The sequence below is a fragment of the Dromaius novaehollandiae genome, chromosome 36, assembly GCF_036370855.1.
Source record: "Dromaius novaehollandiae isolate bDroNov1 chromosome 36, bDroNov1.hap1, whole genome shotgun sequence".
Lineage (NCBI taxonomy): Eukaryota > Metazoa > Chordata > Aves > Casuariiformes > Dromaiidae > Dromaius > Dromaius novaehollandiae.
The window spans coordinates 923,289-948,643 of record NC_088135.1 but is presented as its reverse complement, the minus strand read 5'-3'; the positions used below and the strand labels follow the sequence as shown (position 1 = coordinate 948,643).

The 25,355-nt window shown below is 69.8% G+C and overlaps 3 protein-coding genes across 3 annotated transcripts in view; all 3 read left to right on the top strand.

Annotated features, from left to right (window-relative positions):
• Positions 1-20,862, top strand: part of LOC135325337 (tetratricopeptide repeat protein 5-like) — a 37,187-nt gene extending 16,325 nt beyond the window's left edge. The window contains exons 7-11 of the mRNA XM_064503310.1: positions 4,177-4,323; positions 6,037-6,224; positions 11,975-12,119; positions 15,290-15,567; positions 20,781-20,862. Coding sequence (XP_064359380.1) covers positions 4,177-4,323; positions 6,037-6,224; positions 11,975-12,119; positions 15,290-15,565 — 756 coding nt within the window. The 3' untranslated portion in view covers positions 15,566-15,567; positions 20,781-20,862. The remainder of the gene's footprint in view (positions 1-4,176; positions 4,324-6,036; positions 6,225-11,974; positions 12,120-15,289; positions 15,568-20,780) is intronic.
• Positions 17,215-23,075, top strand: NOP10 (NOP10 ribonucleoprotein). Its single transcript, XM_064503309.1, has 3 exons — positions 17,215-19,864; positions 20,694-20,862; positions 22,655-23,075. The coding sequence occupies exons 1-3, from the start codon at positions 17,334-17,336 to the stop codon at positions 22,793-22,795; spliced, it is 2,841 nt and encodes a 946-aa protein (XP_064359379.1). The 5' UTR covers positions 17,215-17,333; the 3' UTR covers positions 22,796-23,075.
• Positions 23,076-23,956: 881 nt separating this feature from the next.
• Positions 23,957-25,355, top strand: part of LOC135325353 (solute carrier family 12 member 6-like) — a 37,363-nt gene continuing 35,964 nt past the window's right edge. The window contains exon 1 of the mRNA XM_064503321.1: positions 23,957-24,089. The gene's annotated coding sequence lies outside the window, so the exon portion shown is untranslated. The remainder of the gene's footprint in view (positions 24,090-25,355) is intronic.

The following is a 25,355-nucleotide window of genomic DNA, read 5'->3' as shown; positions in this document are numbered from 1 at the left end:
GGGGTTTAGGAAGCCCTCAGGGGGTGGTGGGCGGGGCCTGGGGCCGGTGGGCGGGGCCTGGGGCCATGTGGGCGGAGCTAAGCATCCCGGAAGCCTCCAGGCACCAGGCCAGGAGCCCATGGGGGGACCCGGGGGCGGGGTTGTGGGGCGGTGGGCGGGGCCTACGGGCGGTGGGCGTGGCCTGTGGCCGCGTGGGCGTGGCCGGGGACCAGTGGGCGTGGCCAGGGGCTGCATGGGCGGAGCTAAGCATCCCGGAAGCCCCCAGGGACCAGGTGAGGAGCCCATGGGGGGACCCGGGGGTGGGGTTGCGGGGCGGTAGGCGGAGCCTACAGGCAGTGGGCGTGTCCAGGGGGCCATGTGGGCGTGTCCAGAGACCAGTGGGTGTGGCCAGGAGCTGCATGGGCGGGGCCAGGAGTCCCGGAAGCCCCCAGGGACCAGGCCAGGAGCCCATGGGGGGACCCGGGGGCGGGGTTGTGAGGCGGTAGGCGGGGCCTACGGGCGGTGGGCGTGGCCCGCGGCCCGGTGGGCGTGGCCAGGGCTGAGGTGGGCGTGTGTGGGGACCATGTGGGCGGAGCTAAGCATCCCAGAAGCCCCCAGGGACCAGGCCAGGAGCCCATGGGGGCACCCGGGGGCGGGGTTGTGAGGTGGTAGGCGGGGCCTACGGGCGGTGGGCGTGTCCAGGGACCAGTGGGCGTGGCCGGGGAACAGTGGGCGTGGCCAGGGGCTGCATGGGCGGAGCTAAGCATCCCGGAAGCCCCCAGGGACCAGGCCAGGAGCCCGTGGGGGGACCCGGGGGCGGGGTTGCGGGGCGGTGGGCGGGGCCTACGGGCGGTGGGCGTGTCCAGGGACCAGCGGGCGTGTCCGGGGGCCATGTGGGCGTGGCCAGGGGCTGCATGGGCGGAGCTAAGCATCCCGGAAGCCCCCAGGGACCAGGTGAGGAGCCCATGGGGGGGACCCGGGGGCGGGGTTGCAGGGCGGTAGGCGGGGCCTACAGGCAGTGGGCGTGTCCAGGGACCAGTGGGCGTGGCCAGGGCTGAGGTGGGCGTGTCTGGGGACCATGTGGGCGGAGCTAAGCATCCCGGAAGCCCCCAGGGACCAGGCCAGGAGCCCATGGGGGGACCCGGGGGTGGGGTTGTGGGGCGGTAGGCGGGGCCTACAGGCAGTGGGCGTGGCTTGTGGCTGTGTGGGCGTGGCCAGGGCAGAGGTGGCCGTGTCTGGGGGCCATGTGGGCGGAGCTAAGCATCCCGGAAGCCCCCAGGAACCAGGTTAGGAGCCCATGGGGGGACCCGGGGGCGGGGTTGCGGGGCAGTAGGCGGGGCCTATGGGCAGTGGGCGTGTCCAGGGGCCACATGGGCGTGGCCAGGGCTGAGGTGGGCGTGTCTGGGGACCATGTGGGCGTGGCCAGGGGCCAGTGGGCGTGGCCAGGGGCTGCATGGGTGTGGCCAGGAGTCCCAGAAGCCCCCAGGGACCAGGTTAGGAGCCCATGGGGGGACCAGGGGGTGGGGTTGTGGGACAGTAGGCGGGGCCTATGGGCAGTGGGCGTGGCCTGTGGCTGTGTGGGCGTGGCCAGGGCTGAGGTGGGCGTGTGTGGGGACCATGTGGGCGGAGCTAAGCATCCCAGAAGCCCCCAGGGACCAGGCCAGGCGCCCATGGGGGGACCCGGGGGCGGGGTTGCGGGGCGGTGGGCGGGGCCTACGGGCGGTGGGCGTGGCCAGGGACCAGTGGGCGTGGCCAGGGGCTGCATGGGCGGAGCTAAGCATCCCAGAAGCCCCCAGGGACCAGGTGAGGAGCCCATGGGGGGACCCGGGGGCGGGGTTGCGGGGCGGTAGGCGGGGCCTACGGGCGGTGGGCGTGTCCAGGGACCAGTGGGCGTGTCCAGGGGCCATGTGGGCGTGGCCAGGGGCTGCATGGGCGGAGCTAAGCATCCCAGAATCCCCCAGGCACCAGGCCAGGAGCCCATGGGGGGACCCGGGGGTGGGGTTGCGGGGCGGTGGGTGGGGCCTACGGGCAGTGGGCGTGTCCAGGGGCCATGTGGGCGTGTCCAGAGACCAGTGGGTGTGGCCAGGGGCTGCATGGGCGGGGCCAGGAGTCCCGGAAGCCCCCAGGGACCAGGCCAGGAGGCCATGGGGGGACCCGGGGGCGGGGTTGCGGGGCGGTAGGTGGGGCCTACGGGCAGTGGGCGTGTCCAGGGGCCACATGGGCGTGTCCGGGGGCCATGTGGGCGTGGCCAGGGGCTGCATGGGCGGAGCTAAGCATCCCAGAAGCCCCCAGGCACCAGGCCAGGAGCCCATGGGGGGACCCGGGGGCGGGGTTGCGGGGCGGTAGGCGGGGCCTACGGGCAGTGGGCGTCCAGGGACCAGTGGGCGGGGCCAGGGGCCATGTGGGCGTGTGTGGGGACCATGTGGGCGGAGCTAAGCATCCCGGAAGCCCCCAGGGACCAGGTGAGGAGCCCATGGGGGGCCCCGGGGGCGGGGTTGCGGGGCGGTAGGCGGGGCCTACAGACAGTGGGCGTGTCCAGGGACCAGTGGGCGTGTCTGGGGGGCCATGTGGGCGTGGCCAGGGGCTGCATGGGCGGAGCTAAGCATCCCGGAAGCCCCCAGGGACCAGGCCAGGAGCCCATGGGGGGACCCGGGGGCGGGGTTGTGGGGCGGTAGGCGGGGCCTATGGGCAGTAGGTGTGTCCAGGGACCAGTGGGCGTGGCCAGGGACCAGTGGGCGTGGCCAGGGGCTGCATGGGCGGGGCCAGGAGTCCCGGAAGCCCCCAGGGACCAGGCCAGGAGGCCATGGGGGGACCCGGGGGCGGGGTTGCGGGGCGGTAGGCGGGGCCTACGGGCAGTGGGCGTGTCCAGGGACCAGTGGGCGTGTCCGGGGGCCATGTGGGCGTGGCCAGGGGCTGCATGGGCGGGGCCAGGAGTCCCGGAAGCCCCCAGGGACCAGGCCAGGAGCCCATGGGGGGACCCGGGGGCGGGGTTGTGGGACAGTAGGTGGGGCCTATGTGCAGTGGGCGTGGCCTGTGGCCCGGTGGGCGTGGCTAGGGCTGAGGTGGGCGTGTGTGGGGACCATGTGGGCGGAGCTAAGCATCCCAGAAGCCCCCAGGGACCAGGTTAGGAGCCCATGGGGGGACCCGGGGGTGGGGTTGTGGGACAGTAGGCGGGGCCTATGGGCAGTGGGTGTGGCCTGTGGCCGCGTGGGCGTGGCCAGGGCTGAGGTGGGCGTGTCTGGGGACTATGTGGGCGGGGCTAAGCATCCCGGAAGCCCCCAGGGACCAGGCCAGGAGCCCATGGGGGGACCCGGGGGCGGGGTTGCGGGGCGGTAGGCGGGGCCTACGGGCGGTGGGCGTGTGCAGGGACCAGTGGGCGTGTCCAGAGACCAGTGGGTGTGGCCAGGGGCTGCATGGGCGGGGCCAGGAGTCCCGGAAGCCCCCAGGGACCAGGCCAGGAGCCCATGGGAGGGACCCGGGGGCGGGGTTGAGGGGCGGTGGGCGGGGCCTACGGGCGGTGGGCGTGTCCAGGGACCAGTGGGCGTGTCCAGGGGCCATGTGGGCGTGGCCAGGGGCTGCGTGGGCGGAGCTAAGCATCCCGGAAGCCCCCAGGGACCAGGCCAGGAGCCCATGGGGGGACCCGGGGGTGGGGTTGCGGGGCGGTAGGCGGGGCCTACGGGCGGTGGGCGTGTCCAGGGACCAGTGGGCGGGGCCAGGGGCTGCATGGGCGGAGCTAACCATCCCGGAAGCCCCCAGGGACCAGGCCAGGAGCCCATGGGGGGGACCCGGGGGCGGGGTTGCGGGGCGGTGGGCGGGGCCTATGGGCAGTGGGCGTGTCCAGGGGCCATGTGGGCGTGGCCAGGGGCTGCATGGGTGGAGCTAAGCATGCCGGAAGCCCCCAGGGACCAGGTTAGGAGCCCATGGGGGAACCCGGGGGCGGGGTTGCGGGGCGGTGGGCGGGGCCTACGGGCGGTGGGCGTGTCCAGGGACCAGTGGGCGGGGCCAGGGGCCATGTGGGCGTGTCTGGGGACCATGTGGGCGGAGCTAAGCATCCCGGAAGCCCCCAGGGACCAGGCCAGGAGCCCATGGGGGGACCCGGGGGCGGGGTTGCGGGGCGGTAGGCGGGGCCTACGGGCAGTGGGCGTGGCCTGCGGCCCGGTGGGCGTGGCCAGGGGGCTGAGGGGGGCGTGTCCGCAGCTGCTGCAGTACGAGGAGCGCTACGGGGCGGCGCTGGACGGCTTCGCCCGGGCGGCCGCCCTGGAGCCCGGCTGGGCCGAGCCCCGGCTGCGCCACGGCCGCCTGCTCGACTACCTGGGCCGCCTCTGCGCCCTGCTGGCCAATCGGGTGCGAGGGGACGCGGGGGGGGGACGCTGGGGACGCGGGGGGGACGTTGGGGACACGGGGAGATGGGGACATGGGGGGACATGGAGGGACATGGGGGGACATGGGGGACATGGGGGACATGGGGGACATGGGGGGACATGGGGGGACATGGAGGGACATGGGGGGACATGGAGGGACATGGAGGGACATGGAGGGACATGGAGGGACATGGAGGGACATGGGGGACATGGAGGGACATGGGGGACATGGGGGGACATGGGGGGACATGGAGGGACATGGGGGGACATGGAGGGACATGGAGGGACATGGAGGGACATGGGGGACATGGGGGGACATGGAGGGACATGGGGGACATGGGGGACATGGAGGGACATGGAGGGACATGGGGGACATGGAGGGACATGGGGGACATGGAGGGACATGGGGGGACATGGGGGGACATGGGGGACATGGGGGACATGGGGGACATGGAGGGACATGGGGGGACATGGAGGGACATGGGGGACATGGGGGACATGGGGGGACATGGAGGGACATGGAGGGACATGGGGGACATGGGGGGACATGGGGGGACATGGGGGGACATGGGACATGGGGGACATGGAGGGACACGGAGGGACATGGGGGACATGGGGGACATGGAGGGACATGGGGGACATGGGGGACATGGAGGGACACGGAGGGACATGGGGGACATGGGGGACATGGAGGGACATGGGGGACATGGGGGACATGGAGGGACATGGGGGACATGGAGGGACATGGAGGGACATGGAGGGACATGGGGGACATGGAGGGACATGGGGGGACATGGAGGGACATGGAGGGACATGGGGGGACATGGAGGGACATGGGGGACATGGGGGGACATGGGGGGACATGGGGGACATGGGGGGACATGGAGGGACACGGGGGACATGGGGGACATGGGGGGACATGGGGGGACATGGAGGGACATGGGGGGACATGGAGGGACACGGAGGGACATGGGGGACACGGAGGGACATGGAGGGACATGGAGGGACATGGGGGACATGGAGGGACACGTGGGGACATGGGGGACATGGAGGGACATGGAGGACATGGGGGGACACAGAGGGACATGGAGGGACATGGGGGGACATGGAGGGACATGAGGGACATGGGGGGACATGGGGGACATGGGGGGACATGGAGGGACATGGGGGACATGGGGGGACATGGGACATGGGGGACATGGAGGGACATGGGGGGACATGGAGGGACATGGGGGACATGGGGGGACATGGGGGGACATGGGGGACATGGAGGGACATGGGGGACATGGAGGGACATGGGGGGACATGGGGGACATGGAGGGACATGGGGGGACATGGAGGGACATGGGGGACATGGGGGGACATGGGGGACATGGAGGGACTGGAGGGACATGGAGGGACATGGGGGGACATGGGGGACATGGGGGACATGGAGGGACATGGGGGACATGGAGGGACGTGGAGGGACATGAGGGGACATGGGGGGACATGGAGGGACATGGAGGGACACGGGGGACATTTGGGACACGGAGGGACACAGAGGGACACGGGGGGACACGGAGGAATACGGAAAACATGGAAGAACATACAGAAACACGGAAGAACACGGGATGAGGGTGATGACACGGGGGGGCGGCAACACGTCCCCACACGCGTGTCCCCCCCCCGTCCTTAATGCCACCGCCTGTCCCCGCAGGGCAAGGTGGGGGGGCGGCGGCTGCGGGGGCTGCTGGCGCCGCTGCCCCCCGCCCTCCTGGGCCCCCTGGGCCGCCCGGGGGGGCCGTCGCCCGCCCCCGTGGCCGCCCTGCGCCCCGGCCCCAACCCCGGCCGGGCCCTGCTGGGCCGGGTGCTCTTCAGCCTCACGCCCCACGAGCGGGTGCCCTTGTGAGTACACGCGTGTGCGCGGGGCGGGGGCGTGGGGGGGGGGGCTCTCCGTGTCCCCGGGGTCCCCGCGGGGGTCGCGGTCGCCCCACGGCTGCCCCACGGCGATGCCGGCCCCGTATCTCCCCCCTAGGGCCTTTCAGGAGGGTGACACGCTTACACACGCGTGTGCGGGGACACCCGTGTGTGACACAGGGAGCCCCCTCCGTGTCCCCAGGGTCCCCACGGGGCTCCATGTCACCCCACGGCTGCCCCACGGCGCTCCCGGCCCCGTATCTCCCCCCTGGGGCCGTCTAGGAGGGTGACACGGGCTAACACGCGTGTGCGGGGACACGCGTGTGCAAAGCAGGGAGCCCCCTCCATGTCACCGGGGTCCCCGCGGGTGTCGCGGTCGCCCCACGGCTGCCCCACGGCGCTCCCAGCCCCGTATCTCCCCCCTGGGGCCGTGTAGGAGGGTGACACGGGCTAACACGCGTGTGCGGGGACACGCATGTGCGAAGCGGGGAGCCCCCCTTGGTGGCCCCAGGGTCCCCATGGGGCTCCCGGTCGCCCCACGGCTGCCCCACGGCGCTCCCAGCCCCATATCTCCCCCCTGGGGCCGTCTAGGAGGGTGACACGCTTGCACACGCGTGTGCGGGGACACGCGTGTTCGAAGCGTGGAGCTCCTCTCAGGGTCCCCAGGGTCCCTGTGGGGGTCACGGTCACCCCATAGCTGCCCCACGGCGCTCCCAGCCCCATAACTCCCCCCTGGGGCCGTCTAGGAGGGTGACACGGGCTGACACGCGTGTGCGGGGACACGCGTGTGCCATACGGGGAGCTCCCCTCGGTGTCACCAGGGTCCCCATGGGGCTCGCGGTCGCCCCACGGCTGCCCCATGGCGCTCCCAGCCCCGTATCTCCCCCCTGGGGCCGTCTAGGAGGGAGACACGGGGTGACACGCATGTGCGGGGACACGCGTGTGTGAAGCGGGGAGCCCCCCTTGGTTGTCACCAGGGTCCCCATGGGGCTCCCTGTCACCCCATAGCTGCCCCACGGCGCTCCCAGCCCCATAACTCCCCCCTAGGGCCGTCTAGGAGGGTGACACGGGCTAACACGCGTGTGCGGGGACACGCGTGTGCGAAGCGGGGAGCTCCCCTCCGTGTCACCGGGGTCCCCGCGGGGGTCGCGGTCGCCCCACGGCTGCCCCACGGCGCTCCCGGCCCCATATCTCCCCCCTGGGGCCGTCTAGGAGGGTGACACGGGCTAACACGCGTGTGCAGGGACACGCGTGTGCCATACGGGGAGCTCCCCACCGTGTCCCCGGGGTCCCCGCGGGGGTCGCGGTCACCCCACGGCTGCCCCACGGTGCTCCCAGCCCCACAACTCCCCCCTAGGGCAGTCAAGGGGGGGTGACACGGGGTGACACGCGTGTGCGGGGACACGCGTGTGCCATACGGGGAGCCCCCCTCAGGGTCCCCAGGGTCCCTGTGGGGGTCACGGTCACCCCACGGCTGCCCCACGGCGCTCCCGGCCCCATATCTCCCCCCTGGGGCCATCTAGGAGGGTGACACGGGCTAACACGCGTGTGCGGGGACACGCGTGTGCCATACGTGGAGCCCCCCTCGGCGTCCCTGGGGTCCCCACGGGGCTCGCGGTCGCCCCACGGCTGCCCCACGGCGCTCCCAGCCCCATATCTCCCTCCTAGGGCCTTTCAGGAGGGTGACACGCTTACACACGCGTGTGCGGGGACACGCGTGTGCGAAGCGGGGAGCCCCCCTTGGTGTCACCAGGGTCCCCACGGGGCTCGCGGTCACCCCACGGCTGCCCCATGGCGCTCCCAGCCCCATATCTCCCCCCTGGGGCCGTCTAGGAGGGTGACACGGGCTAACACGCGTGTGCGGGGACACGCCTGTGCCATACAGGGAGCTCCCCTTGGCGTCCCTGGGGTCCCCATGGGGCTCGCGGTCACCCCACGGCTGCCCCACGGCGCTCCCAGCCCCAGAACTCACCCCTGGGGCCGTGTAGGAGGGTGACATGGGCTAACACGCGTGTGCGGGGACACGCGTGTGTGAAGCAGGGAGCCCCCCTCGGGGTCACCAGGGTCCCTGTGGGGGTCGCGGTCACCCCACGGCTGCCCCACGGCGCTCCCAGCCCCATAACTCCCCCTTAGGGCCGTCTAGGAGGGTGACACGGGCTAACACGCGTGTGCGGGGACACGCGTGTGCCATATGGGGAGCTCCCCTCCGTGTCACCAGGGTCCCCACAGGGGTCACGGTCACCCCACGGCTGCCCCACGTCGCTCCCAGCCCCACAACTCCCCCCTAGGGCCCTTTAGGAGGGTGACACGGGCTAACACGCGTGTGCGGGGACACGCGTGTGTGACACAGGGAGCCCCCTCCGTGTCACCAGGGTCCCCATGGGGCTCCCGGTCACCCCACGGCTGCCCCATGGCGCTCCTGGCCCCATAACTCCCCCCTAGGGATGTCTAGGAGGGTGACACGGGCTAACACGCGTGTGCAGGGACACGCGTGTGCCATACGGGGAGCTCCCCACTGTGTCCCCGGGGTCCCCGCGGGGGTCGCGGTCGCCCCACGGCTGCCCCACGGCGCTCCCGGCCCCATATCTCCCTCCTAGGGCCTTTCAGGAGGGTGACACGCTTACACACGCGTGTGCGGGGACACGCGTGTGCGAAGCAGGGAGCCCCCCTCGGTGTCACCAGGGTCCCCACGGGGGTCACGGTCGCCCCACGGCTGCCCCACAGCGCTCCCAGCCCCATATCTCCCCCCTGGGGCCGTCTAGGAGGGTGACACGGGCTAACACGCGTGTGCGGGGACACATATGTGTGACATAGGGAGCCCCCTCCGTGTCACCAGGGTCCCCACGGGGCTCGCGGTCGCCCCATAGCTGCCCCACGGCGCTCCCAGCCCCATAACTCCCCCCTGGGGCCGTCTTGGAGGGTGACACGGGCTAACACGCGTGTGCGGGGACACGCGTGTGCCATATGGGGAGCTCCCCTCCGTGTCCCCGGGGTCCCCGCGGGGCTCGTGGTCGCCCCACGGCTGCCCCACGGCGCTCCCAGCCCCGTAACTCACCCCTGGGGACATCTAGGAGGGTGACACGCTTGCACATGCGTGTGCGGGGACACGCGTGTGTGACACAGGGAGCCCCCTCCGTGTCACCAGGGTCCCCACGGGGGTCACGGTCACCCCACGGCTGCCCCACGGCGCTCCCAGCCCCATATCTCCCCCCTGGGGCCGTCTAGGAGGGTGACACGGGCTAACACGCGTGTGCGGGGACACGCGTGTGCCATACGTGGAGCCCCCCTCGGCGTGCCTGGGGTCCCCATGGGGCTCCCGGTCACCCCACAGCTGCCCCACGGCGCTCCCAGCCCCATATCTCCCCCCTGGGGCCGTCTAGGAGGGTGACACGGGGTGACACGCGTGTGCGGGGACACGCGTGTGCGAAGCGGGGAGCTCCCTCGGGGTCCCTATGGGGCTCCCGGTCACCCCACGGCTGCCCCACGGTGCTCCCAGCCCCATAACTCCCCCCTGGGGCCGTCTAGGAGGGTGACACGGGCTAACACGCGTGTGCGGGGACACGTGTGTGCGAAGCGGGCAGCCCCCTCGGCGTCCCTGGGGTCCCCGCGGGGGTCGCGGTCGCCCCACGGCTGCCCCACGGCGCTCCCAGCCCCGTATTTCCCCCCTGGGGCCGTCTAGGAGGGTGACACGGGGTGACACGCATGTGCGGGGACACGTGTGTGCCATACGGGGAGCTCCCCACCGTGTCCCCGGGGTCCCTGCGGGGGTCGCGGTCGCCCCACGGCTGCCCCACGGCGCTCCCAGCCCCGTATTTCCCCCCTGGGGCCGTCTAGGAGGGTGACACGGGGTGACACGCATGTGCGGGGACACGTGTGTGCCATACGGGGAGCTCCCCACCGTGTCCCCGGGGTCCCTGCGGGGGTCGCGGTCGCCCCACGGCTGCCCCACGGCGCTCCCGGCCCCGTATCTCCCCCCTGGGGCCGTCTAGGAGGGTGACACGGGGTGACACGCGTGTGCGGGGACACGCGTGTGCCATACGGGGAGCTCCCCTCGGGGTCCCCGGGGTCCCCACGGGGCTCGCGGTCGCCCCACAGCTGCCCCACGGCGCTCCCAGCCCCATATCTCCCCCCTGGGGCCGTGTAGGAGGGTGACACGGGCTAACACGCGTGTGCGGGGACACGCATGTGCGAAGCGGGGAGCCCCCCTTGGTGGCCCCAGGGTCCCCATGGGGCTCCCGGTCGCCCCACGGCTGCCCCACGGCGCTCCCAGCCCCATATCTCCCCCCTGGGGCCGTCTGGGAGGGTGACACGGGCTAACACGCGTGTGCGGGGACACGCATGTGCGAAGCGGGGAGCCCCCCTTGGTGTCCCCAGGTTCCCCACGGGGCTCCCGGTCGCCCCACGGCTGCCCCACGGCGCTCCCAGCCCCATAACTCCCCCCTGGAGACATCTAGGAGGGTGACACGCTTGCACACGTGTGTGCGGGGACACGCGTGTGCGAAGCGGGGAGCTCCCCTCGGGGTCACCAGGGTCCCCGCGGGGCTCGCGGTCACCCCACGGCTGCCCCATGGCGCTCCCAGCCCCATATCTCCCCCCTGGGGCCGTCTAGGATGGTGACACGCTTGCACACGCATGTGCGGTGACACGCGTGTGCGAAGCGGGGAGCTCCCCTCAGGGTCCCCAGGGTCCCCACGGGGCTCCCGGTCGCCCCACGGCTGCCCCACGGCACTCCCAGCCCCGTAACTCACCCCTGGGGACATCTAGGAGGGTGACACGCTTGCACACGCGTGTGCGGGGACACACGTGTGCGAAGCGCGCAGCCCCCCTTGGTGTCACCAGGGTCCCCACGGGGGTCACGGTCACCCCACGGCTGCCCCACGGCGCTCCCGGCCCCGTATCTCCCCCCTGGGGCCCTTTAGGAGGGTGACACGGGGTGACACGCGTGTGCGGGGACACGCGTGTGCCATACAGGGAGCTCCCCTCGGCGTCCCTGGGGTCCCCACGGGGCTCGCGGTCGCCCCACGGCTGCCCCACGGCGCTCCCAGCCCCATATCTCCCTCCTAGGGCCTTTCAGGAGGGTGACACGCTTACACACGCGTGTGCGGGGACACGCGTGTGCGAAGCGGGGAGCCCCCCTTGGTGTCACCAGGGTCCCCATGGGGCTCCCGGTCGCCCCACGGCTGCCCCACGGCGCTCCCAGCCCCATATCTCCCTCCTAGGGCCCTTTAGGAGGGTGACACGGGCTAACACGCGTGTGCGGGGACACGTGTGTGTGACACAGGGAGCCCCCTCCGTGTCCCCAGGGTCCCCACGGGGCTCCATGTCACCCCACGGCTGCCCCACGGCGCTCCCAGCCCCATAACTCCCCCCTAGGGCCCTTTAGGAGGGTGACACGGGCTAACACGCGTGTGCGGTGACACGCGTGTGCGAAGCGGGGAGCCCCCTCCGTGTCACCAGGGTCCCCATGGGGCTCCCGGTCACCCCACGGCTGCCCCATGGCGCTCCCAGCCCCACAACTCCCCCCTAGGGCAGTCAAGGGGGGGTGACACGCTTACACACGCGTGTGCGGTGACACGCGTGTGCGCCGCCATGCCGCTCCCGGCGCCCCACGCCGCTCCCCGCCCCCCCCCACGCCGCTCCCAGCCCCACAACTCCCCCCGCGGGGCCCCAATAAGGGGGGGGGGGCGTCGGGACAGGCCCGCACACGCGTGTGGGGTGACACGCGTGTGCGGGCGCAGCACGCTGGGGCTGGCGGACGGGGCGGGGACGGCGGTGGCCGTGTGCGTGTACAACGCGGCGCCGGGCTGGGGGGTGCTGGTGGGCGACGCCGTGGCCGTGCCCGAGCCCCACCTGCGCCAGCACCACGTCCAGCACCAGGGCCAGGTGAGCGCCCGGGGGGGCACTGGGAGCACTGGGAGGGCACTGGGAGGCACTGGGAGAGGGATTGGGGGCACTGGGAGAGGGATTGGGGGCACTGGGAGGCACTGGGAGGGCACTGGGGGGCACTGGGAGGAGGGTATGGGGCACTGGGAGAGGGATTGGGGGCACTGGGAGGCACTGGGAGAGGGATTGGGGGCACTGGGAGGTACTGGGAGGAGGATTGGGGGCACTGGGAGGAGGATTGGGGGCACTGGGAGGCACTGGGAGAGGGATTGGGGGCACTGGGGGGCACTGGGAGGGGACTGGGGGGCACTGGGAGGAGAGTATGGGGCACTGGGAGGAGGGTATGGGGCACTGGGAGGCACTGGGAGGGCACTGGGAGGCACTGGGAGGAGGGTATGGGGCACTGGGAGGAGGGTATGGGGCACTGGGAGGCACTGGGAGAGGGATTGGGGGCACTGGGAGGAGGATTGGGGGCACTGGGAGGCACTGGGAGGCACTGGGAGAGGGATTGGGGGCACTGGGAGGAGGATTGGGGGCACTGGGAGGCACTGGGAGGGCACTGGGAGAGGGATTGGGGGCCCTGGGAGGAGGATTGGGGGCACTGGGAGGTACTGGGAGGCACTGGGAGAGGGATTGGGGCACTGGGGGGCACTGGGAGAAGGACTGGGGGCACTGGGAGGAGGATTGGGGGCACTGGGGGGCACTGGGAGGGCACTGGGAGAGGGATTGGGGGCACTGGGGGGCACTGGGAGAGGGATTGGGGGCACTGGGAAGGGACTGGGAGGCACTGGGGGGGGCACTGGGAGAGGGATTGGGGGCACTGGGGGGCACTGGGAAGGGACTGGGAGGCACTGGGGGCACTGGGGGGGGGCACTGGTGGCCACTGGTGCTCATTGGTGGTCACTGGTGGCTATTGATGCTTATTGGTGGTTACTGGTGGTCACTGGTGGCTATTGGTGGTCACTGGTGGTCACTGGTGGTTACTGGTGGTCACTGGTGGCTATTGGTGGTCACTGGTGTTCACTGGTGGTCATTGGTGGCCACTGGTGGCTATTGGTGGTCACTGGTGGTCACTGGTGGTCACTGGTGGTCACTGGTGGTTACTGGTGGTCACTGGTGGCTATTGGTGGTCACTGGTGGTCACTGGTGGTTACTGGTGGTCACTGGTGGCCAGTGGTGATCTCTGGTGGCCATTGATGGTCACTGATGGTCATTGGTGACCACTGATGGTTACTGGTGGTTACTGGTGCTTACTGGTGGTCACTGGTGATCATTGGTGGTCACTGGTGGTTACTGGTGGCTACTGGTGGCTACTGGTGGCCATTGATGCTCATTGATGGCTATTGGTGGTCACTGGTGGCCACTGGTGGCCACTGATGGTTACTGGTGGCCATTGGTGGTTACTGGTGGTTACTGGTGATCACCGGTGGCCACTGGTGGTCATTGGTGGCCACTGGTGGTTACTGGTGGCCATTGGTGATTTCTGGTGGCCATCGGTGGTCACTGATGGTCACTGGTGGCCACTGGTGGTTACTGGTGATTACTGGTGGTCCCTGGTGACCACTGGTGGTCACTGGTGGCTATTGGTGAGCACTGGTGGTTACTGGTGGTCACTGGTGGCCACTGGTGGTCACTGGTGCCCATTGGGGGTCCCTGGTGGCTATTGGTGGCCATTGATGCTCATTGGTGGCTACTGGTGGCTATTGATGCTTACTGGTGTTCACTGGTGGTCCCTGGTGACCACTGGTGGTTACTGGTGGTTACTGGTGGCCACTGATGGTTACTGGTGGCTATTGGTGAGCACTGGTGGTTACTGGAGGTCACTGGTGGCCACTGGTGGTTACTGGTGGTTACTGGAGATCACTGGTGACCACTGATGGTTACTGGTGGCTATTGGTGAGCACTGATGGTTACTGGAGGTCACTGGTGACCACTGGTGGTTACTGGAGGTCACTGGTGGCCACTGGTGGTCACTGGTGGTTCCTGGTGGCCACTGGTGGCCACTGGTGGTTACTGGTGGCTATTGGTGAGCACTGGTGGTTACTGGAGGTCACTGGTGGTTACTGGAGGTCACTGGTGGCCACTGATGGTTACTGGTGACCACTGGTGGTTACTGGTGGCTAATGGTGAGCACTGATGGTTGCTGGTGGTCCCTGGTGGCCACTGGTGGTTACTGGTGGTTACTGGAGGTCACTGGTGGCCACTGGTGGTCACTGGTGGTTCCTGGTGGCCACTGGTGGCCACTGGTGGTTACTGGTGGCTATTGGTGAGCACTGATGGTTACTGGAGGTCACTGGTGGCCACTGGTGGTTACTGGTGGTTAGTGGAGATCACTGGTGGCCACTGGTGGTCACTGGTGGTTCCTGGTGGCCACTGGTGAGCACTGATGGTTACTGGTGGCTACTGGTGGCCATTGGTGAGCACTGATGGTTACTGGTGGTCCCTGGTGGCCACTGGTGGTTACTGGTGGTCACTGGTGGCCACTGATGGTTACTGGTGGCCACTGGTGGTTACTGGTGGCTATTGGTGAGCACTGATGGTTACTGGAGGTCACTGGTGACCACTGGTGGTTATTGGTGAGCACTGGTGGTCCCTGGTGGCCACTGGTGACCACTGGTGGTTACTGGAGGTCACTGGTGGCCACTGGTGGTCACTGGTGGTTCCTGGTGGCCACTGGTGACCACTGATGGTTACTGGTGGCTATTGGTGAGCACTGATGGTTACTGGTGGTCATTGGTGACCACTGGTGGTTACTGGAGGTCACTGGTGACCACTGATGGTTACTGGTGGCCACTGGTGGTTACTGGTGGCTATTGGTGAGCACTGGTGGCCACTGGTGGTTACTGGTGGTTACTGGAGGTCACTGGTGGCCACTGGTGGTCACTGGTGGTTCCTGGTGGCCACTGGTGACCACTGATGGTTACTGGTGGCTACTGGTGGCTACTGGTGGCCATTGGTGAGCACTGGTGGTCCCTGGTGGTACCTGGTGGTCCCTGGTGGCCACTGGTGGTTACTGGTGGCCACTGGAGGTCACTGGTGGCCACTGGTGGTTACTGGTGGCTATTGGTGAGCACTGATGGTTACTGATGGTTACTGGAGGTCACTGGTGGTTACTGGAGGTCGCTGGTGGCCACTGGAGGTCACTGGTGTTGACTGGTGTCCCCCCGCAGAGCTTCTCCTTCGCGGCGGTGCGGGTGGCCACGCCGCTGGGGCTGGTGGTCAACGGCCGCTGCCCCCGCCCCCAGGCCCAGGCCCCCGCCGGCCTGGCCTGCCGCCCCCCCCCGCCGGGGGCCACCAGCGACGACGTCCCCCCCCCGCCACCGCGGGCCACCAACGAGGACAACGTCCCGCCGCGGGCCACCACCGCCGAGGACGAGGACGAGGACGAGGACGGCGGCGACGTGCCCCCCCCGCGGCCGGCGACCCCCCCGCCCCGGGGGCAATAAAGGTGCCGGAGCGGCGAGCGGTGGCCTGTGGCCTTGGGGACGGGGGGGGACACGGGGGGACGACGGGGGGACGTGGAGATGGACGTGGGGGCGACGTGGGGACGTGGAGATGGACGTGGGGACATGGGGACATTGGGACATGGGGACAACATGGGGACATGGGACATGGGGACAACGTGGGGACATAGAGATGGACGTGGGGACGTGGGGACATGGGGACGTGGGGACAACGTGGGGACGTGGAGATGGACGTGGGGACATGGGACGTGGGGACGTGAGGACACGGGACACTGATATGGGGACATGGGACATGGGGACAACGTGGGGACGTGGAGATGGACGTGGGGACGTGGACGTGGGACACGGGGACATGGGACATGGGGACGACGTGGGGACGTGGACGTGGGACGCGGGGACATTGGGACATGGGGACATGGGGACAACATGGGGACATGGGACATGGGGACAACGTGGGGACATGGAGATGGACGTGGGGACATGGGACATGGACATGTGGGACATGGGGACAACGTGGGGACGTGGAGATGGACGTGGGGACATGGGACGTGGACATGTGGGACATGGGGACGACGTGGGGACGTGGAGATGGACGTGGGGACATGGGACGTGGGGACGTGGGGACACGGGACACTGATATGGGGACATGGGACATGGGGACAACGTGGGGACGTGGAGATGGACGTGGGGACATGGGACATGGGGACAACATGGGGACATGGGACATGGGGACAATGTGGGGACATGGAGATGGACGTGGGGACATGGGACATGGGGACATGGGGACATGGGGACATGGGACACTGATATGGGGACATGGGACATGGGGACAACGTGGGGACGTGGAGATGGACGTGGGGACGTGGACGTGGGACACGGGGACATGGGACATGGGGACGACGTGGGGACGTGGAGATGGACGTGGGGACGTGGACGTGGGACACGGGGACGACATGGGGACGTGGAGATGGACGTGGGGACGTGGTACATGGGGATGTGGGGACATGGGGACATGGACATGGGACATGGGGACAATGTGGGGACGTGGAGATGGACATGGGGACATGGGACATGGGGACATGGAGATGGGGACATGGACATGGGGACACAGGACGTGGGGACATGGGGACAACGTGGAGATGGATTAGGGGGACATGGGACATGGACGTGGGGACATGGACATGGACGTGGGGACACAGGACATGGGGACGTCGGACATGGAGACGACATGGGGACGTGGAGATGGACGTGGGGACATGGGACATGGGGACATCGGGACATGGGGACGACATGGGGACGTGGAGATGGACATGGGGACGTGGGGACGTGGGGACATGGGGACATGGAGATGGGACATGGGGACCTGGACGTGGGACATGGGGACATGGGACATGGGGACGTGGAGATGGACGTGGAGATGGACGTGGGGACATGGGGATGACATGGGGACGTGGAGGTGGGATATGGGGACATGGGACATGGGGACATGGACACAGGACATGGGGACGACATGGGCACATGGAGATGGACGTGGGGACACGGAGATATGGGGACATGGGACATGGAGATGGACGTGGGGACACGGGGACATGGGGACATCGGGACATGGGGACATGGGGACGTGGAGATGCACCATGGGGACGTGGGGACATGGGACACGGGGACATGAAGACGTGGCCATGGGGACATAGGACGTTGGGACACGGGGACAGGGACGTGGGGACACGGGGACATCAGGACATGGGGGGACATGGAGGACACGGACATGGGGACAGGGACATGGGGGATCATGGGAGAACATGGAGGACACGGGTCACATGACAGACACGTGATGGACACGGGAGGGGACACGTGGTGGCACCGGGGACACGTGATGGCCACAGCGACACGGCCCCATCATGGCCGCCGCCCCCCCCGCCCAAGATGGCCGCGGCGCCGGCCCCGCCCCCGAACCGGCCCCGCCCCCGCGGCCATCTTCGCGGTGGGGCCCGGGGGGCGGAGCTCGGCGGCCATCTTGGCGGCGGCGCGGCGGGTCACGGGGCCGGCGGCCATCTTGGGAGGGTGGCAGCGGGCGGCCATCTTGGCGCGGCGGGTCACGGGGCGGGCGGCCATCTTGGGGGCGGGGCACTCCGTGGCGGCGGCCACATTGGATGCGTCCTCACTCACGGGGCTGGCGGCCATCTTGGGGGCAGGGTGCGCCGTGGCGGCGGCCATGTTGGGCGTGGCACTGCTCACGGGGCCGGCGGCCATCTTGGGAGGTGTCAGGCGCTCCGTGGCGGCAGCCATATTGGATGCGTCTTCACTCATGGGGCTGTCGGCCATCTTGGAGGATGCGGGGCGCTCCGCGGGGGCGGCCATCTTGGGTGGGAGGTCGCTCACGCTGCTGTCGGCCATCTTGGAGGCTGTGAGAGGCTCTGCGGCAGCCATCTTGGGCGTAGCCTCTCTCGTGGTGCTGTCGGCCATCTTGGAGGCCCCAGGGAGCTCCGCCGCGGCAGCCATATTGGGCGTGTCCTCACTCGTGGCGCTGGCAGCCATCTTGGAGGCCATGGGCTCCTCCGTGGGGGCAGCCATGTTGGTTGTAGCATCACTAATGGGCCTAGCGGCCATCTTGGAGACTATTGGTTGCCCCATAGTGGCGGCCATGTTGGGTACATCATCACTAACGGGGCTAGCGGCCATATTGGAGGCCATGGGTTGCCCCATAGCGGCAGCCATGTTGGTTGTATCATCACTAATGGGCCTAGCGGCCATCTTGGAGACCATGGGTTGCCCCATAGCGGCGGCCATGTTGGGTACGTCATCACTAACGGGGCTAGCGGCCATATTGGAACCCATAGGTTGCTCCATGGTGGCAGCCATATTGCGTGTACCATCACTCACGCTGCCGGCGGCCATCTTGGCAGCCACGAGGCGCTCCGCGGGGGCAGCCATATTGGCCGAGCCATCACTCTCGGGGCTGGCGGCCATCTTGGCGGGCGTGGGGTGCTCCGCGGCGGCAGCCATGTTGGCCGAGCCATCACGCACGGTGCCGTCAGCCATCTTGGAGGCCGCGAGCTGCTCGCCGGGGGCAGCAGTATGGGGCGCAGCCTCCCTCGCGGTGCCGGCGGCCATCTTGGCGGCCACGGGGCCCTCGGCGGCCATCTTGGAAGAGGCCGGGGGGCCGAGCTCCCGCAGGCGCCGCTCCGCCAGCTGCGGGGACGAGAGGAGCCGGGCGTCACCGCCGACACGGCGGGGCGGGGGGGGTGGGGGTGAGGCAGCCCCTCCCCCGCCCCCGGAGGGGCCCAGGCGTCCGGGGCACCTGGCCGGGGCTGAGCCCCTGCTCCTCCTCCAGCTCCGCCGCCAGGGCCAGGGGGTCGCGCAGGGGCTCCGGGGACAGGAGGGCGGCCAGGAAGGGCGGGGAGAGCACGGCCTCGGCCTGCGGGAGAGAGCGCAGCCGGACGCCTGGGCCCCTTCCCCGGACGCCTGGGCCCTTCCCTGGACTCCTGGGCCCTTTATCTGGTCACCTGGGCCCCCTTCCTGGATGCCTGGGCCCCTTCCCGGACACCTGGGCCTGTTCCCGGACGCCTGGGCCCCTCCCCGGACACCTGGGTCCTTTCCTGGATGCCTGGGCCCCTCTCCCGGACGCCTGGGCCCCTTCCCGGACGCCTGGGCCCCTTTCCCCGGACGCCTGGGCCCCTTCCCGGACGCCTGGGCCCCTTTGCCGGACGCCTGGGCCCCTTCCCGGACGCCTGGGCCCCTTTCCCGGACACCTGGGCCCCTTTCCCGGACGCCTGGGCCCTTTTCCCGGACGCCTGGGCCCCTTTCCCAGACTCCTGGGCCCCTCCCAGGACGCCTGGGCCCCTCTGGGGATGCCTGGGCCCTTTCCCGGATGCCTGGGCCCCTTCCCCGGACGCCTGGGCCCCTCTCCCGGACGCCTGGGCCCTTTTCCCGGACGCTTGGGCCCCTTCCCGGACGCCTGGGCCCCTTTCCCCGGACGCCTGGGCCCCTTCCCTGGACGCCTGGGCCCTTTCCCCGGACACCTGGGCCCCTTCCCCGGACGCCTGGGCTCCTCTTTCCCGGACGCCTGGGCCCCTCCCGGACGCCTGGGCCCCTCCCCGGATGCCTGGGCCCCTCCCCGGATGCCTGGGCCCCTCCCTGGACTCCTGGGCCCCTCCCGGACTCCTGGGCCCCTCCCGGACGCCTGGGCCCCTCCCTGGGACGCCTGGGCCCTTTTCCCGGACGCCTGGGCCCCTCCCGCCCCACCTGGCACAGGAAGTCGTGGTGGGCGCAGAGCTGCTCCAGGTAGGGCAGGAGCCCCGGCTCCGGGGCGGCCATGACGGGTGGGGAGCCCCCGGGTGGGGGAGGGTCTGGGGGGGGCAGAAAGGGGGTCAAGAGGGGACAGGGAGAGGGACCCAGGCGTCCGGGGAGGGGCCCAGGAGTCCGGGCCTTAAGAAAGAAGCATGTGAGTGAGGCCCTGAACCGCTTTCCCGGACGCCTGGGCCCTTCCCTGGACACCTGGGCCCCTCCCAGACGCCTGGGCCCCTCCCCGGATTCCTGGGCCCGTCCCCGGACGCCTGGGCCCTTTTCCCGGACGCCTGGGCCCCTCCATGGACACCTGGGCCCCTTTCCCGGACGCCTGGGCCCTTTTCCCGGACGCCTGGGCCCCTTCCCGGACGCCTGGGCCCCTTCCCGGACGCCTGGGCCCCTTTCCCGGACGCCTGGGCCCTTTTCCCGGACGCCTGGGCCCCTTCCCGGACGCCTGGGCCCCTTTCCCGGACACCTGGGCCCTTTTCCCGGACGCCTGGGCCCCTCCCTGGACTCCTCAGTCCCTTTTCCCGGACGCCTGGGCCCCTCTCCCGGACGCCTGGGCCTCTTTCCCGGACGCCTGGGCCCCTTCCCCGGATGCCTGGGCCCCTCTCCCGGACGCCTGGGCCCTTTTCCCGGATGCCTGGGCCCCTCTCCCGGACGCCTGGGCCCTTTTCCCGGATGCCTGGGCCCCTCTCCCGGACGCCTGGGCCCCTCCCCGGATGCCTGGGCCCCTCCCTCTCCCTCTCCTTCTCCCCCAGAACTACACTTCCCAGTGTGCCCCGCCCCCCTTCCCAGCGTGCCTTGCGCCCCCCTCCCTTCCCAGCGTGCCTTGCGCCCCCCCTCCCTTCCCAACGTGCCTTGCGGCCCCCCTCCCTTCCCAGCGTGCCTTGCGCCCCCCCTCCCTTCCCAGCGTGCCTTGCGGCGGCGGCGGCAGCGCCATGTTCCTGCAGTACTACGAGAACGAGCGCGGCGAGCGCGTCTACACGCTGAAGGTGCCGGGACTGGGGGGAACTGGGACCGGGACTGGGACCAAACTGGGACCGGGACTGGGGGGAACTGGGGCCGGACTGGGACTGAACTGGGACCGGACTGGGGGGAACTGGGACTGGGGGGGAGGAAGAACCGGGACTGGGGGGAACTGGGACTGAACTGGGACCGGGGGGGGAGAAGAACCGGGACTGGGGGGAACTGGGACCGGGACTGGGGGGAACTGGGACCGGACTGGGACTGGACTGGGACCGGGACTGGGGGGAACTGGGACCGGACTGGGGGGAACTGGGACCGGACTGGGACCAAACTGGGACCGGGGGGGGGGAACCGGGACTGGGGGGAACTGGGACCGGACTGGGACTGGACTGGGACCGGGACTGGGGGGAACTGGGACCGGGGGGGAGGAAGAAATGGGACTGGGGGGAACTGGGACCGGACTGGGACCGGGACTGGGGGGAACTGGGACCGGGGAGGAGGATGAACCGGGACTGGGGGGAACTGGGACCGGACTGGGACCAAACTGGGACGGGGGGGAGGAAGAACCGGGACTGGGGGGAACTGGGACCGCACTGGGACCAAACTGGGACGGGGGGGAGGAAGAACCGGAACTGGGGGGAACTGGGACCGGACTGGGACTGAACTGGGACATGGGGGGGGAAGAACTGGGACTGGGGGGAACTGGGACCGCACTGGGACCGGGTGGGGGGGAAGAAGAAGCGGGACTGGGGGCAACTGGGACTGAACTGGGACCGGGGGGGGAGAAGAACCGGGACTGGGGGGAACTGGGACTGAACTGGGACTGGGGGGGGAGGAAGAAGCGGGACTGGGGGGAACTGGAACCGGACTGGGACCAAACTGGGACCGGGGGGGGGAAGAACCGGGACTGGGGGGAACTGGGACCGAACCGGGACCGGGGGAGGGGGGAAGAAGAACCGGGACTGGGGGGAACTGGGACTGAACTGGGACCGGGGGGAGAGAAGAACCGGAACTGGGGGGAACTGGGACTGAACTGGGACCGGGGGGGGAGAAGAACCGGGACTGGGGGCAACTGGGACTGAACTGGGACTGGGGGGGGGAGAAGAACCGGGACTGGGGGCAACTGGGACTGAACCGGGACCGGGGGGGGGAAACTGGGACCGAACTGGGACCAAACTGGGACCGGGGGGGGGAAGAAGCGGGACTGGGGGGAACTGGGACCGGACTGGGACTGAACTGGGACCGGGGGGAGAGAAGAACCGGAACTGGGGGCAACTGGGACTGAACTGGGTCCGGGACTGGGGGGAACTGGGACCTGGGGGGAGGAAGAACCGGGACTGGGGGGAACTGGGACTGAACTGGGACCTGGGGGGAGGAAGAAGCAGGACTGGGGGGAACTGGGACTGAATTGGGACCGGGACTGGGGGGAACTGGGACTGGGGGGGAGGAAGAACTGGGACTGGGGGGAACTGGGACCGGACTGGGACCGGGACTGGGACTGAACTGGGACCGGGGGGCGGAGAAGAACCGGGACTGGGGGGAACTGGGACCGGACTGGGACCGGGACTGGGACTGAACTGGGACCGGGGGGGAGGAAGAACCGGGACTGGGGGGAACTGGGACTGAACTGGGACCGGGGGGAGAGAAGAACCGGAACTGGGGGGAACTGGGACTGAACTGGGACCGGGGGGAGGGGAGAAGAACCGGAACTGGGGGCAACTGGGACTGAACTGGGCCCGGGGGGGTCAGAACCGGGCCGGGGGGGGGGGGGGAGCAGCCCTGACCCCCCCCGCCCCCCCCCGCTCCCCCCCCCCGCAGAAAGCGGCCCCGGACGGGCGGCAAACGGCCTCGGCGCACCCGGCGCGCTTCTCCCCCGACGACAAGTTCTCGCGGCACCGCCTGGCCCTGAAGCGCCGCTTCGGCGTCCTGCTCACGCAGCGCCCGCGCCCGCTCCTCTGAGAGCCGCCTCGAACCGGTTCCGACCGGATCCGACCGGTTCCGACCGGTCTCAACCGCCCCGAACCGCTTCCCCCCCCCCCGCCGCGGCGCTTTTCCCAGAGCCCGGAACCTTCGCGCGCCGCCGCGCGTTGCCGCCCGGAGCGGTTTGGAGGAGGCACCGAGGCGCCTGGTTGTGGGGGGGGAAAGGAGGAGGAGGCGGAAATGGGGCGGGGCCTGCGGGGGAGCCGCCCCCCTGGCCGCGCGCGTGGTGCGGAGCGGGAATAAACGGCGGGGGGATGGAGCAAGTGTGTGTGGTGATGGGGCCAGGCGTCCGGGAGGGGCCCAGGCGTCCGGGAGGGGCCCAGGCGTCCGGGGAGGGGCCCAGGCGTCCGGGGAGGGGCTCCAGGATCCAAGGGGAGGGGCCCAGGCGTCCCCAGAGGGGCCCAGGCATCCGGGAAGGGACCCAGGCGTCCAGGGGAAGGGTCCAAGGGTCTGGGAGAGGGGCCCAGCTGTCCGGGAAAGGGCCCAGGCGTCCGGGAAAGGGGCCCAGGCATCCCGGGAAAGGGGCCCAGGCGTCCCGGAAAGGGGCCCAGGTGTCCGGGGAGGGGCCCAGGCGTCCGGGAGAGGGGCCCAGGTGTCCGGGAAAAGGGCCCAGGCGTCCGGGGAAGGGCCCAGGCGTCCGGGGGAAGGGCCCAAGGGTCTGGGAGAGGGGCCCAGGCGTCCGGGGAGGGGCTCCAGGATCCAGGGGAGGGGCCCAGGTGTCCGGGAAAGGGGCCCAGGCATCTGAGGGAGGGGCCCAGGCGTCCGGGGAAGAGGCCCAGGCGTCCGGGGAAGGGGCCCAGGCGTCCGGGGAGGGGCTCCAGGATCCAAGGAGGGGCCCAGGCGTCCGGGGAGGGGCCCAAGGGTCTGGGAGAGGGGCCCAGGCGTCCAGGGAGGGGCCCAGGCATCCGGGGAGGGGCCCAGGCGTCCGGCCCCCCCCCCACCTGCAGGACGGGCGCGGGCGCCCCCAGTGGGCGGAGCCCCCTTCCCGCCAAGCCCCGCCCCCTCCCCGCCAGGCCCCGCCCCCTGCCGCCAGGCCCCGCCCCTGCGGCACCCTCCCGCGGCAGGGCGCGCGGGGGGGGGGCTGGGTGGGCGTGACCGCCGCCCCCTTACGTCACGCGGGGCGGGGAAAGGGGCGTGGCCTCCCCTCGCCTCTCCGCTATAAGGGCGGGGCCCGCGGCCCGGGGGGTGACGCGGCGCGCGGTGACGTCAGCGCGCGCGGCTGCGGCGGCCGCCGGGGGCTGCGCGCGCCCCGCCCCTCCCCCCCTGCCCTGAGGTAACGGTCGCCGGCGGCTGCCGCGGGGGGGGGGGGGGCGCGAAACGGGGGCGTTTTGGGGGGCTCCGGACCCCCAAGTTGGGGGTCAGGGGACCCATGGGGGGGCCGTGGGGTGTTAGTGTGGGGCTGGGGGTGTCGGAAGGGAGGTTTGGGGCCAAAAATGGGGGTTTGGGGCCAAAAATGGGGGTTTGGGGGGGCTGATTTTGGGGATGGGGGGCCTGGAGTGGGGGGTTGGGGCTCCAAAATGGGGGTTTGGACCCGAAATTTGGGAGTTGGGGGCCCCGAAATTGAGGTTTGGGGTCCCGAATTGGGGGTTAGAGCTCTAAAATTGGGGTTTGGGCTCCCAAAATGGGGATTCGGGGCTCCAAAATGGGGGTTCGGGGTCCTGAATGGGGCTTGTGGCCCTGAAATTGGGGCTTGAGCTTCTAAAATGGGGGTTCGGGGTCCTGAATTGGGGCTCTGGGACCCCAAAATGGGGCTTTGGGGTGCTGAATTGTGGTTTTGAGCCCTAAAATTGGGGTTTGGGGCCCTAAAATGTGGATTGGGGTCTGCAGATTGGGGATTTGGGCCCTAAAATGGGGAGTTTGGGCCCCAAAATGGGGGTTGTGGGGCCTGAAATGGGGCTTTGGGGTCCTGAATTGCTGCTTTGGAGCCCCAAAATGGGGGTTTGGGGTCCTGAATTGGGGCTTTGGGGCCCCAAAATGGGGGTTCGGGGTCCTGAATTGCGGCTTTGGGGCCCCAAAATGGGGCTTTGGGGTCCTGAATTGGGGCTTTGGGGCCCTAAAATGGGGGTTTGGGGTCCTGAATTGCCACTTTGGAGCCCCAAAATGGGGGTTCGGAGTCCTGAATTGGGGCTTTGGGGCCCCAAAATGGGGGTTTGGGGTCCTGAGTTGCCGCTTTGGGGCCCCAAAATGGGGGTTCGGGGTCCTGAATTGGGGCTTTGGGGCCCTAAAATGGGGGTTTGGGGTCCTGAATTGCTGCTTTGGGCCCCCAAAATGGGGGTTTGGGGTCCTGAATTGGGGCTTTGGGGCCCTAAAATGGGGGTTTGGGGTCCTGAATTGCTGCTTTGGGGCCCTAAAATGGGGGTTCGGGGTCCTGAATTGGGGCTTTGGGGCCCTAAAATGGGGGTTCGGGGTCCTGAATTGGGTCTTTGGGGCCCCAAAATGGGGGTTCGGGGTCCTGAATTGGGGCTTTGGGGCCCCAAAATGGGGGTTTGGGGTCCTGAATTGCCGCTTTGGGGCCCTAAAATGGGGGTTTGGGGTCCTG

Bases quoted from the DNA above. Each gene is read 5' to 3' on its own strand.
- NOP10 (XM_064503309.1), top strand. From the start codon at position 17,334: ATGGAGGACACGGACATGGGGACAGGGACATGGGGGATCATGGGAGAA. The intron at 19,865-20,693 runs GTAGGGCAGGAG...CTCCCTTCCCAG, and splicing joins TGGGCGCAGAGCTGCTCCAG to CGTGCCTTGCGCCCCCCCTC. The intron at 20,863-22,654 runs GTGCCGGGACTG...CCCCCCCCGCAG, and splicing joins AGCGCGTCTACACGCTGAAG to AAAGCGGCCCCGGACGGGCG.